The sequence below is a fragment of the Pinus tabuliformis genome, chromosome X (genome assembly GCF_031772625.1).
Source record: "Pinus tabuliformis cultivar Carrire ecotype Pingquan chromosome X, CPIR1, whole genome shotgun sequence".
In the NCBI taxonomy this organism is placed as follows: Eukaryota; Viridiplantae; Streptophyta; class Pinopsida; order Pinales; family Pinaceae; genus Pinus; species Pinus tabuliformis.
Window position 1 is genome coordinate 1,665,923,835 of NC_142308.1, and position 14,948 is coordinate 1,665,938,782.

Sequence of the window (14,948 nt, forward strand, 5' to 3'; positions counted from 1 at the left end):
CATTTTCCCAAAATAAATTACTGGACAAACAAACTTTGATTACCTATATTATAGGACCCTAACAGAGTGTATGGTTCAAGAAATATTAGAGGTTGACATCAATCAACCTAGCGAGAGTGCTTTCTCTTCACCAATGGTGATGATTATCAAAAAGGATGGTTCATGTCATATGTGTCCAGACTATAGACAACTCAATAAAATGATGGTCAAAGATAAGTTTCCTAGTCCTATAATTGATGAATTATTAGATTGGTTACATGGAGCAATTTTCTTTACTAAGTTGGTTCTTTGTTTTAGATATCAACAAATCATAATGAAGTAAGAAGACATTCCCAAAACAATCTTTAAAACACATGAAGGTCATTGTAAGTCTTCGATTATGCCATTTGGACTTACTAATGCACCTTCAACATTTTAGAGTTTGATGAATTCTATTTTCAAACCCACCCTTAGAAATTTTGTGTTATTATTTTTAGATGACATATTAATCGACAACAAATCTTGGGAAGAACATGTAAAAGATGTTCATTGGGTCTTAACACTATTAAAAGAGAAACATCTATATGCAAAGCCTTCAAAGTGTGTCTTTAAGGTTAAAGAAGTGGAATATTTGGCTCATATTGTATCCTGGGAAGGTGTCAAAGTGAAATTTAACAAACTCAAAGATATGGGGGAATGGCCAATCCCAAAGTCCTTGAAGAAACTCGGAAGATTCTTAGGATTGGTAGGATATTACTACAAGTTTTTCAATAATTATGGTCAAATAACAACACCTCTATCAAAATAAATAAAGAAGAAAGCATTTTGTTGGACTAAATATGTGACCAAAATGTTTAAAAATTTTAAAGCGGCTATGTTTACAACTCCCATATTGGTTGCACCTGATTTCACAATAAAACGTCATCATGGAGTGTGATGCCTTAGGCCATGGCGTTGGTGAAATTTTGATGTAAGAAGGAAGGCTCCTTGCCTTTTAAAATAGTGAAATTAAACGAACGAGCTTACTCAAACCCATCTATGAATAAGAAATGTTGGTCATACTACATATAATGAAGAAATGAGAGTTAGTTAGAATTAGGAACAAGAGGAGGATGGCGGTCGTCCGTGCAGGTTTAGGGTAAAACCCTAGGTTTTTACAGATTTACTGCAGACTGCCTTTCCTGTACCGTTGCCGCTCACTGTTACCTGCCGTTTCCGTCTCACACCCGTCGCTTTCAGCTATCGACTTCTGGCTGGAATATGGGGGACAATATGGAGGTAGAAGAGGTGGATTACTTCGAGGAGCCCTACCCAGACCGTGTTATATTTGGGAACCCTAGCTTCACTCTGTCGGTTGTTACCTCTTTTCCGTTGCCTGAATCGGCTCCGCCCAACTCCTCGTATGTCGTCTCTTTACCTCGGCATTGCTCGGTACCCCCTCTCTCCGGGCCACATTCTATTGATTCACCGGGCTTCGAAGTCCCTCCTCTTTCACCTGGCACCCTTCAAATTTTATCTTCGAATACCCCCCCTTCGCCCTCTTTTGATCCCCATCCACCCCCTTCAACATTTTTCTCTATTCCCCCTGAGGACACCCCGGTCACCACTGCGGCAAATTCCCCTTCTTCGGTTCCCCGACCGTCTGGTTGTTTTGAGACCCCTGAGGTTAAGGTTAGACCTACAAAACAAAATCCCCCGGAAGGCGTCCCAAACCCTTTGGTGGACCACCCATCGGCTCCTCGCACCAGCAAAAGGAAGACTAAGTGCGTTAAGGCGACCTCAAAGGATATCACCATCAGATTCGGCGAGACCTCGGCTATTGGTGAATTTGCTATCATGGCATGCACAGTGCTCGTTGGACATGTGTGTGGTCGGGCGTATTCAGCTAACAGGCTGACTCAATGGGTCAAGGAGATTTGGGGGGGTTACTAAAAGAACTACCTGAAGTACATGTCTTGCCTAGAGGATGGTTCTCCTTACATTTCGCAAAGGAAAACTACACGGACTTGGTACTGGCCAGGTACTGGCACATCGAGATGGCTCCGGTCCTTCTCAAGCGGTGGAGCCCGTTATTTGACCCTGAACGTGAACAAATTGGGGCTGGACCACTTTGGGTGCGCTTGCCAGGACTCCCATTACAGTTTTGGTGTGAGGAAGTCTTTATCAGGATTGGAAATGCTCTGGGCACATATTTAGACCATGACCGAACTTTTGTGGAATTGAAAAATAGAACCCTTGCTCGCATTCTGGTCCACTTGGACACTCATGAGGGCCTGGAGGAAAATATTACACTTCAGTGGGGGAAGTACATTAGGGTCCAAATCTTGGACTACGAAGGGGTTCTGTTTCGTTGTAGACGATGTCACAAGGTGGGACATCTCTTCAAAGATTGCCCCCTCAACCGGAAACTCCCCAAAGATTATGCCTGCACCATCTAGGGTAAATTCTCCGGTCGGCCTGCACCCCTCTCCCTCGGGTCCTTCACCAACGGCAATCTCTCTTAGCTCCAAGACAGTGGCTGCAGGGCACAGACAATCTTCGACGTCGCTGACCAGGGCTCGTTCTGCTGCTGAAGCCGCGAAAGCTTCGGGTATTTCTCTAAACCCTTCTCTCACATCTTTTGATATTGCCTCATTTGTTGTTGCCACATCGGTTCAGACCTCCATGGCTCATTGCATCATGTCTACCCCTCCCCTTATTGCCACTTCCGCCCCCTCTCTGCTCTCACCTTCTACATCTTCTGTCTCGCCGACATCCTCCGGGGCTTCACTCTCTCACCAATACTTCCTCCGCTCCAGATCCCACACCAAGGATATCCCGGTCCGTCAGACTGGTCTAGGTCTCACTCTGCCAGGTTCTATTCCCCTGTCATCCAGGGGAAGGAAGTTAGATCTCTCAAAGGCTATTAAGCGTGCTGGGGCAGAAGTTGCCTCTAGTCGTCAATCCACTATTAATGGGGTCCTTAGAGCTAGAAATACCCCGCGAGGAGTCCCTCCATGAAGTGCCTGTCTTTCAATTGCAGGGGCTTGGCTAGTGCCTCCAAGAAACTAGCCCTGGTGAGACTTATTGAGGTTGAACCGATTGACATCATCCTGCTTCAAGAAACACTTGGTATGGCTGAACATATCTCCCGCTCCCTACAATCTCTGGTCCCGAGCTTGACTTTTGTGGCTTTAGATTCTGCCAGGAGATCCGGGGGCTGGCTATAGGATATAACCCTCGAACCATCAGGGCTGATGCATCATGGGGGGCTCGGGATTCTTGGGCATAGATATATTCTCTGCTGATCTCGGCAAGAATTTTCAGATTGTGAATGTATATGGACCCTGTCAACAGAGGGAACATTTTTGGCAACATTTATTAAACCTCTCACTTCTGGCTTCTGATCACATTATTATCGGAGGGGATCTAAATTTTTCTTTGGGGTTCAGAGAATCATGGGGGTCTACGGCTCAGATAGATGTTATCACTGATCATATGACAAATCTGCTGGAACAGACCAATTTTATTGATGTTCCCATGCACAAACCTCTACCCACCTGGAGAAACAGAAGGGTGGGCGATGCAGCACTGGCCCGTAGACTCGACAAATTTTTAATGAAAGGACCACTCTTACAGCAGCTGCATCACTACAAGCAATGGGTGGGTACAGGGGGCATATCGGATCATTCTCCTATATATCTGGAAATCCAGGGGCCACTCAAAAAGCCGAAAGCCCCCTTCAAATTTAACCACGTTTGGCTGAGAGATCCTGCTTACATTAAGATGGTCTCTGATTTCTGGATTGCAAACCCCATTCATAGAGCTGAGTCCTTGGCAAAGGGTTTTTGCAATAACCTCTCCAAGCTCAAACATCTCTCTATTAATTGGGCCAGGGAGAAACGTTCTCGGGAAACCTCACAACTTACTCATATTGAATCTGAGCTGAGCTCTTTACTTGATGATCGAAGTTTGGGATTCATCTCTGCGGAAGATAAGACTCACTTGATTGAGCTGGAAAATCAGAAGGCTCACATCCTAAAGGAGCGCGAGGAATCCCTGAGGCTGAGGAGTAGAGCCTTGTGGTTAAAAGCTGGGGACGATAATACTAGGTTCTTCCAAAACTATGCCAAGGGACAGAAGGTATCAAATACCATTTGGAATCTTCCTTTGCCTGAGGGAGGCTTTGCTGACACATTCAACAAGCTATCCCACCTTGGCACTACTCATTTCAGGAACCTCTATAAAAGCCCTCATGATGCAAATCTTCCTGATATTATAAATGTGGCTGGACATTTTCCAAGATTTGTTAATGAGGATGAAGCAGAAGAGCTCTTCGCACCGGTCACTTCTGGTGAACTTGAAGGCATGTTAAAATGGTTCAAAAACGATAAGAGTCCAGGGCCGGATGGCTAGACCATCGAATTCTATCTGGCTTTTTATGAGATCATGGGCCAGGACCTATTAAAAGTGGTGGAGGAGAGAAGAACTATAGGATCCCTATACCATGCCATCAATTCGACCTTCATTGCACTCATCCCAAAGTCCGATTCTCCATCCTCTTTTGATGACTACAGACCTATATCTTTGTGCAATTGCCTTTATAAGATTATATCTAAGATTATTGCCAACCGACTCAGGCCGATTCTCTCCTGGCATATTGCCCCACAACAATTTGCCTTCCTCGAATCAAGACAGATACATGAAGCCATTGGATCGGCCTAGGAAGCCATCCACTCAATATGGACCAAACATCTAAAAAGCATCATTCTCAAAATTGACCTATCCAAAGCTTTCGATCGGGTCAGCTGGCTTTATATTAAGATGCTCCTCATCCATTTGGGTTTTCCTCATAATTACATTACTTGGATCATGGCATGCATTACCACTCCCACCTTCAGTGTTCTCATTAATGGCTCGGCCTCCCACTTCTTCCACTCTGAAAGGGGGCTTAGGCAAGGCTGCCCTCTATCTCCCCTCCTCTTTCTTATAGTCATGGAAGGTCTTAGTCGCTTAATTGCATCGGCCAAGAGGGATGGAGACATTTGTGGCCTCAAGATTTCGGATGACTGCTTTCTCACCCACCTTCTTTTTGTGGATGACGTGCTTATTCTGCTGGATGGAAACATTCGGGATTCCAGATCTTTTCCAAGATCCTCCTCCTCTTCTCATCTGCATCTGGGATGCTTGCTAACCAATCCAAATCCACCATCACCTTTACCCGCACTTCTGTTCATGAATCCCAATTTTCTCATCAGGTCTTTCCCTATAGTATCCACCCTTTGGACAGAGGTCTCAAATATCTGGGTTTTTGGCTCAAACCTACCTGTCAGAGGATCGCAGACTGGGTCTGGCTTGTCACAAAATTGGAGAAGAGACTGTCCATCTGGAGTTATAGATATTTATCCAGGGCGGGCAGGCTGGTTCTTATCAAATCGGTCCTGGAAGCTACCCCAGTTTTCTGGATGGCTCTTGCATGGATCCCCAGGAATATCCTATCTCGTCTGAAACAATTATGCAACAGATATCTCTGGAATGGGAATCAGGATAAAAAATTATTTGCCTGGATCAGCTGGCAAAAGATTGCAATGCCAAAGAAATGGGGAGGATGGGGACTGAAAGACCTTCCCCTTTTTGCACAAGCCCTTGCTGCAAAAATGGGTTGGACCTTGTTGACTGGTCAGAACCTATGGACACATATTGCATACCACAAATATATCTGGCCACTGAACTTGTTGGATTGGGTTCGACTATCTAATTGGCCGTCGACTGGCAGCTCATCTGTATGGAAGGCATTGCTACACTCCCTTCCCCATATAAGAGACAATCTGGTGTGGAGAATCAATGATGGTTCCCTGGGTCGGATCGGGCTGGATCCGTGGATTGGTAGTGGAGGAAGACACCTACTTTCTAGAGACCTCATCATGTATCTTCACACACATGAGATCAGGGTTTTCTCGCACATTGCAGATCAACAAAATACAGATATTTTTTCTCAAGCATGGAAATCTGCTCGTCAACTCGACCTTCCCCCTCGATGGCACCAGGAATGGCATGATTATATTACAGCATTATCTGAATCTCACATAAGGATTAAAGAGGGACCTGATGAATTAGTTTGGTGCCTGGCAGAAAATGGTATATATTCCCCAAAGTCAGGTTACTGTTCCCTGATACAGCACAAAAGACCAGAACAGATATCGAGTTGGTGGAGATACATTTGGAAGCTTACTGCACCTCCACGCACTACACTATTCTTCTGGTGCATTCTTAGAGACAAAGTGCCCACGGGGGAGCACCTAGCACACAGATCTTTTCACGGGCCTACCTAGTGTATTCTGTGCAAATGTGAATCGGAATCAACGGAACACCTTTTTCTACTCTGCACCGCACTGCAATCTCTTTGGCAGAGCTTATCCTCATCTATCCGTTTCTCTGGGCTATGGGCTAGCAATGATCTTAGTAGTGCTTGGGATAACTGGTCTGACAGACACAAGGGATCCAAACTACAGAGCCTCCCCTTGCTTGTCAGCTGGTATATCTGGCTGGCTCGAAACCGTTTCATTTTTTATAACAAAGTTGTGTGTTGGCCGCACATAGAGGCTGGTATAATCTCTGCCTATAATGAATTGCCAGAACCTCCACCTCCTAGAGAGCGCCGCACACATCCACCTCCCAGCATTGACAAAACTACTCCCTGGGATTTCTTTGATGGGGCTGCAAATCAACAGGGTTGTGGAGGTGGTTTCATTTTATATATAAATGAACATCACTTCTATAAAGTCAAGATGGGATTAGGAGCTGGCACAAATAATTTTGCGGAACTCATTACCCTCCGACACTTATTGCATTTCTCCTTGGGACATCAATGCTTCAACCTAAATATTTTTGGGGACTCAAAGATTATTATTAACTGGTTCAATGGCATATCTGTTTGTCACATACACACACTCAGCAACATATTAAACGAAGTAAATATTTTCAAGGCAGAATTTAACAATATCTCTTGCAATCATATTTACAGGGAGCATAACTGCAGCGCTGACCAACTATCCAAGGAGGCCGCGTCATTACCTAGAGGAGAATGGGTGATACAAGAGCAGAGGGGAATAAATGAATTCCGCTATTATCATCGGCCTTATATAGACCAACACTATCAGGGGGACCTCGGTCCTTGAACAACAAAATTTTTTGTCAAATACTGTAAAGCTCAAATTTTTGAAATCTTTTGAATATACATTGACATATATTTTGGAGATATTATACTGAAAGGGCCCTGCGTGGCCTATGTACAGGTTTATACAGACTTATAATAGTATTATACAGTTGATTTTTGGGCAGATCGTCCTGCGTGGTGTATCTGGACAGCTCAGAGTCTCTCATGTTAGTCTATGTCTTGAATCAGTTTACAGCATATGCAACAGCATCTACAATATGTATTTTTCCATATTAATGAAAAATTACGGATTTTTCCAGGGGAAAAAAAATGGAGAAATGACATCCATACCTAATAGGAAGACACTTCAATGTACCAATCATAATAGTTTGATGTACTTCTTGTAACAATGAAAATATTCAAAGGAGTAACAAAAATGGGTTAAAAAGATGTTAGTTTGTCACTTTGAAATTATCTACACAAATGGTAAACAAAATATTGTGGCAGATGCATTCTCAAGGAAAGAGGAAGACAAATGGGGTTTATTATGTGTTATTTTCATTCCACAATCTAACTAGGTGGAAGAAACAAGGATATAATGGAAGCAAGATGAGAAGGTATGCAAGATCAATTAACAACTATAGGAGGACCCCAGTGAGATAAAAAAATTGTGGAAGAATGATTTGTTGTGGTGTCAAAATTTCTTATACTACCATAAAGATCTCAACTCAAGCAAAAGGTTCTTTCATAATTACACACTCTTCCTATAGGAGGACATTCAGGGTTATTAAAAACATACCATAGGATCATTAAAGTTTTTTTTTGGAAAGCTTTAAAGCATATGTGCAAAGTTTGTGGTTGAATGTATTGTATGCCAACATAATAAGGGAGAGACAATCAAGACCTCTAGGGTCTTACAACCATTAGCCATACCAAGCTAGCATTGGGAAGAAGTTTCAATAGATTTTATTACAAGTTTATTCAAACTCGAAGGAAAGAATGCCATTATTGTAGTGGTAGATAAATAATGAAATATGCCCACTTATGCTCTCTTTTTCATCCTTTTAAAGTAAGTATAGTGCAAAAGTATCCATGGAAATAGTCCCAAAACTACATGGAATGTCGAAGATTATTATAAGTGACAAAGATCCAAATTTCACTAGACATTTTTGGACTGAGTTATTTTCTTATTTAGGTGGTCAATTATCTCATAGCTCTTCGTACCATCCTCAATCCAACGAGAAAACTAAGTTTGTGAATAAATGTTTAGAAGGATATCTATGTTATTTGCGAATGACAAACAAACACAATGGGTCAAGTGGTTGCACTTAGCAAAATGGTGACAACACATCCTTCCACACTTCACCAAAAAAGTTCCCATTTATTGTACCCTATGGATATCATCCTCCATCCATCACATCACCCTTGAAATGGATTGTAAAAGCTGAAGTAGTGGAGGACCACATGGGGCACCAACAAGAGGTTCTCAAACTATTGAAGGATAACTTGGTTATAGTAGAAAATAGGATTAAAAAAACAAGTTGATCAAAATCACAATGAAAGGGAAATTGAAGTGGGGTATTGGGTATTTGTGAGACTACAACCATGTAAACAGTTTACCCTTGAGAAATAAATGAAGGACAATAAATTAGCACCAAGGCATTATGGTCGCTATAAGATGTCCTAGAGGATTGGAAGTATGGCTTACACATTGTAGATGCTTCCATATTCATGTATACATCTAATATTCCATGTTTCTTTCTTAAAGAAGGTAATCAGTGATAAGATCCTAGTCCAAACTATTTTACCATAGATTAATTAAGAAGGAAAATCATATTATAACTAGAAACAAGGATTAAACAACTAAGAAATCGAGCAATTATTGCATACTCATCAAATTTAAGAACCTACTAGCAGAAGAAGTGACATGGGAAGATGAGTTGTTCATGCATAAACACCTGCAGTTATTCAAGTGTCGAGGACAACACTTGTTTGAAGGGGTGTTGGTGAAAAATGGTGGTTTGGTTGAGACCCTGGGTTTGGGCATAGGGGCCAACAAAGGGTCCTCCGTAGTCTAGTGTAGCACTAGAATTTCACCTTAATCAAGAAGAATAACGCATCTCACCCAAAGAACACCACGACCTTACTTGGTTAAGGGATTAGAACCAAACATAAAGAGAAATCGCACAAGGCTACTAATACTCATTAAACTCAGAGCCGAGGCATTAGACAAGTAACCGTTGAAAAATACAAGAACTAAAGCATTCAAAAGAACATAAAAGACACACATGCATTCATAATAAAATTTTAGAAGGGGTCACATAAAACCAACACAAGTAGGCCATCAGACATCTCTCCAACTTCCTCTTTCATTAGGTTCATCCAAAATTACATCATTACATTCAAGTTGAGAGGCCTCCACAATAGAACAGGATTAGAGAATATAGTCTAGCATATGGCCAAGTGGTTACAGAATCATGTAGGCTCAATAGGCTCCGTGACAACATTTCAATACACTCTCTTCTCTCCCTCATTCTGGATTTTACTTCGATCTTTTAAGCACTCTGCTGCCTGGGCTACTACTTTCTCTCCTTGGATGCTCCACACTTTCATTTTCGTTTGCCTTTGTTTCTCTATTGTGATTGCTTCCTCTATTGTTTAACAAATTTTTTGACTCAGCCGTGAATAGGTGTGCCCTAATTTCCCTTCCTGATCTTCTGCAACTGCCATATTTTAGTAAATTTCTTCTCCTTCCTCGAATGCCTTCTCTGTGACTTTCCATTGGTCACATTTAGTCAAAATAGGCTCAAAACACCAAAACATGACAAAAATTTGTCCCCAAAATTAAGGACCCAACAGGATCTGACCTCAGTTCATTAACTCGTCCCCAAGTCAATCATTTTCTAGTGTTGCTGGTGCGTGTTGTTGTTGTGTTACTCCTACCAGTGTTGCTCCTCCTTGGCATGTTCCTTCAAATGAAGGACCCAACTCTGGGATAGACTAGATGGCTGCGATTTTACACTATGTGTACACTCAACAAGTGTCGTATGCCATGGACCTATGAGAGTGCTTGCTTGATCGATAAACTGTGTTGTGAGTTCAATTGTAGGTTGAGCTGGTCGTGTCATCAAGAGGGAATTCCATTGAGTTTATGCCTCTACACTAACCTGTTGTAGCTTCTAGAAGTGGCCCTATGCTAGTGGCTTAAGGTCATGGAGCAGATTATTTGTCTCGTGTGATTAGTCCTCTATTTGTTGGATTTGATTTTCAAGGGCATCCGCCTGTTCTAGGAGCTCCTTTTGCTGGTTGAGGTCTTGAGTTCCCATGGCTTGGTTGAAGAGTTGATTAGCATGTTGGTGCAGTGGGTGGACCGACTGATTTTTCTTCACAAGGTAGCCTAACTAGTCTCAAAGTTGAGCTAAGAGTTCGTTAGCTTCCCCTGAAGCCTGGATGATAGAGGCTTTCAAACAAGCTACTTTAGTGATTTTCTGCTCTATCTCGCTGGCATACTAGGTTGTTGGATCTGGTAATGATCATGGAATGGTAGTAATAGCTCTTTTAAGCTTTTTGTTTGTTGAGATGAGGTCGGTGCAGGCAATTTTGATATGGTCGCAACACTTGGAAAGAGTGTAGGCCGAAAAGTCTTCTGGTGCATCTATTACTATTTCAGCAACTGAGGACCAAAGATCCTGGAATTTTGCATTGATGTTGTCAATCTATTTCTGTAGCATCTACTTCTCCTGAAGAATCTGATATCTTTCAACTAGAATGGAAAGAATTTTTTGTTGCTACTACTCGTGATCAGTTGCCATATTTTTGTGCAATGCCTCTTCTTGGTGTGCAACAAGTTGAATAAAATTAAACAATTGAGATGATGACCAACTCTGGAGGTCATTATGGGTCATGGTAGTAGATGTAGGGTACCTAATTTGTAGCCATTGGCCGCTGGAAATTGACTTCTCAGACTACCCTTGAGGTGAGGTCTCCCACTGTGAGGGTTCGGTGGTGTAAGTGTTGATAGGGTTTGGGTTGGAGTGTGGTTGTGGCAGGGGGGAAGGGCTGGATGTTAGGGGCAAGGCGTGTATGGTTTATGTGTCCTAGTTTTTGAAGGGGACATGCTAATCATTTGTCATTAGTGGGTCTAGTGCTAGCAATAAAGACAACAGAGATATATTAACGGACTTCTTGTTTGTAGGGGGGAATTCAAGTGCTTCATTTGTAGTGTCCATAATGGATAGGATTACAGAGTCTACCTCCATTTCTATGTTGGTACCAAAAAAATTCCCATATGGAGGAATGTTAGAGATGGTGGCTGAGGAGGAGGTTATTTGGGGCGATGGATTGCATGACATTGGGGACACATTGGGTGTGGATTGTGGGTTTTCCTCAGTGATTGGTGTGTTAGCATGGGATTGTAATTCCTCACCAATGATATCAACCACTTGAGTAGAGGTAACTTTAATTTGTTTCTTAGGAATTGATGGTGGCCTGGTGGAAAGTGGGAGAGTGCTCCAGATCGTGAGTGCAGTATGAGAATGAGGTCCCACAGAGGGGATTGAAGTAATGGTTGAGTTGCAGGTTAAATTAGTGATTGGACTAGCACTGATAAATTTAGAAAATAAGGGGAATTGAATTATCGATGCCTTGAGACCCTCCAGAGTATTATGAAAGGACATCATATTTGTCTCAAGCTTCTTTATGACTAGATTGAGCGTTTCCTCCACCATTCACTCATGGGAGGTGGAAGGGGTTTAGCTAGGAAGTGGCTTGAGAAACATCCCTTCGAATGAATATCTCATCTTTCCTTCTCGAATTTCTCCAACAACCCCGAGAGAAGATGTGACTTCAGTATGGAATGTCTCCTCTGAGAGAATGAATGGCAAAGCACACTCTGGAATGTGTCTGGATTGACTCACTAAGGTTGAATATAGGTGTTGATATGGCTTATACCAAACCATATTTCGTGTGAATATTCATCTAGGGGCAACAGTAAGATCCTCAACATGGCTTTGGTAACAAATAACATCTTTTGATGCCATCCCAAGAAAGAAGCCTCATTAATTTCCTTGTTGCGAGGGTCCCCGAAAGTCCGCCATGGTTAGTCTATGACTTCAAAGGGGTTGATCCTCATCAACTGGTGTTATTTATTTGCCTTCTGATTGGAACCACTTCATCATAGCTAAGGAAACAACAAGATATCCATATATTAAATACGTTACCCTCTTATACACATCCTCACAAGCTTCAAAGAGCTCATTCAAGAGAAAATTGCACCAATTTAATTGTGTGCCTTGCACACAAGCTTCCGCTACTGAAATGGTGTCCAAGGTGCACTCTCCCCTTGAGTAATGGCGCATCATCTTTCCAACAATTTTATAGCAGGACATGATAGACTTGTTAATTAGTTCAATAAGGGCTCCCTTACCACCTTGTTGAGTCTCATACTTGTTGTAGTAGTTGTCGTCACACGTCTTCTTTCCCCACTTGGAAGTATTTGGGAATGCAAATGACATGGTGGCTCCTCTAGCAGATAGTCCTGTATGTCTCTGAATTTTGCTAGCTTGTATCAGGTATTCTTTGTCAAACTAGTGAGAACCTCCATGCATTCGGCTAATCAGGAATTTAGTACATTACATTGTTGCTCCTATAGTGATGAACACTGGAAAACTGTGCAAGTTTAGTAGCATCGTCCTTTGTAGGCCTCTGAAATCCTCTTTGATTCTGGATGATTGGCTTCCATATTATTTGGCTACAGCTTCTGTAAAAGCTTCGTGCTTACGCGCTAGGAAATGGAAAGAGTCTAAAAGATAATTGTCCACAAGTGTAGCCTTGTCATATTTTCCATACAGAGGCTTGGTTTCAGTGACTCTGGAGTCAGATTCATGGGCGGGAACAAATATTATGGTGGCCTCAGATATAGTTGTAATTTGGATATTATATACAACAAACACCAGGGGCTTGAATTTGGGTTGAGTACCGAGGAAATTCAACATAGAATTTAGACTAGACAATTCGACCACTTAGGTTTTGCTACTGCAGAATTTATCATTTAAATGCAAACTAAATAGAAATACTTGACACGATTTTTTTTATTAGACCGTTTAACTAATTAATATGGCAACTTTCTATACTTATTTCAAGTCATGGCAATAATGGTGCCTGTGACCTGGACCTGACCCAGATGACACGAAAATTAAAAAGAAGGGTGGGAATGATGGATATTATGATGATATGATGTCAGGTTCCTAAAAGGTCATGACCATATCATGTCAGGGATATTACAGGAGAGATTTAGCCCAAATTCAAAATGACACAGGGAATTATTACTAATTATTATGGATAAAATGATTGCCACGTGTGAAACCCCGACCATAAGCAATTGCGAAGGTAGGAACTTGACTGACACAAATAACTGACGAAAGATTATTTGCAACTGACACAACTGAAATAACTAACAGAACTAAAGTAACTGACGCAAATGAAGAGACTAGCACACTAATATAATTGACTAATTGTACCTAGACCTAGCTACGATCCCCTTTCGGAGATCAAATCAGTTTGATGTGGAATTAGTTGTGCCATGGAAGGGCTTTAGGCATGCACCATTCACCCAACCAGGTAATATAAATCCATCTAGTTGTAAGAGTTTGAAAACTCCTGATTCTTTTACTTCCACAACAATGAATGGTCCTAACCAATGCATCCTCAACTTTCCAGGATTTCTTAGGAACTTACTATCATATAGGAGAACTTGATCCCAAAGTGAAAAGGATTTCCTCTTTATCTGTCATTCATGCCATGTTTTTTTAATCTCATTCTCGATAGCTTGGTGGAAATCCACCAGGAATATGGCTTCATCCAACTCCTAGAGCTCATCCAATCGTTTTGTAAATGATTCATCTTCTATCATGTGAGTGTCTTGTGCAATGAAAAGGTTGGGGATGATGAAATCAGTGGGTACTACAACTTATCCTACATAAACAACATGGAAGGGCATGTACTTGTGCAAGCACTTGAAAATTGTACGATAATCCCATAATGTGGCTAGAACCTACTCATCCCAATCGTCTCAGTTAGTAGAGCATATCTTAGTGAGGCCTCTCTCTAGGATTTTGTTAAAATCTTCCACAGTGCCATTTTCCTAGGGGTGGTATGGGTTGCTCTTATGGTTTTGGATCATAAATTTCTACAGCAATGAGGTGGTTGTCTCATTAATGAAGTGGGTCACCTGGTCACTGGTGAGGCTTTGGGGGCACCCAAACCGAATGATAATATTTTCGACAATGAACTTGGCGGTAGTGTCTATAGTGCAATCTTTAACTGATGCAGCTTTAGCCCATCTGGTAAGGCAATATGTGGTCATGATAATGTACCTGGAATGGGAGTGGCACGTCAGTGGATTAATGGGCCCCAAAAAGTTGACCGCCCATTTCTCAAATGCTTGAAGAACCCAGACTGGCTACAAGATAAGTTCATTTAGGTGTGATTCTTTTCCCACTCATTGGAAAACATCAAATTTATGAGCATATTCCTTTACATCTTAGAAAAGTGTGGGCCACCAAAGTGTTGGGGCCTTCATTTTTTGAGGAATTAAGAAGTTTTGGCAATGAGTCAAAAGATTGATGACAAGTGGTAGAAATGGTCATTGGACAGTTGCGTGAGTAACAACCAAGAAAAAGGAAGGAACTCATGGAATACTGGTAGTTGTGGAGGGATGACGGGAAAGAGAAGACACATCCGAGCAAGAAAAGAAAAATGAAATCCAAGGAATGGAAACAACCAAGCAAGGGAGAGGGTGGAGAGCCCGAGAAGGAACTGGCAGTCCAGGTTGGCA

General features: G+C 42.0%; 2 protein-coding genes across 2 annotated transcripts; both read left to right on the top strand.

Moving 5' to 3' along the window:
- The first annotated feature begins 2,015 nt into the window (after positions 1-2,015).
- On the top strand, positions 2,016-2,417 carry LOC149146398 (uncharacterized). The gene has a single exon (XM_089452746.1). It carries the CDS (start codon positions 2,016-2,018, stop codon positions 2,415-2,417), a length of 402 nt encoding a protein of 133 aa, XP_089308872.1.
- Positions 2,418-3,222: 805 nt separating this feature from the next.
- LOC149146399 (uncharacterized) lies at positions 3,223-4,374 on the top strand. The gene has a single exon (XM_089452747.1). The coding sequence runs from the start codon at positions 3,223-3,225 to the stop codon at positions 4,372-4,374; it is 1,152 nt and encodes a 383-aa protein (XP_089308873.1).
- Positions 4,375-14,948: the final 10,574 nt, after the last annotated feature.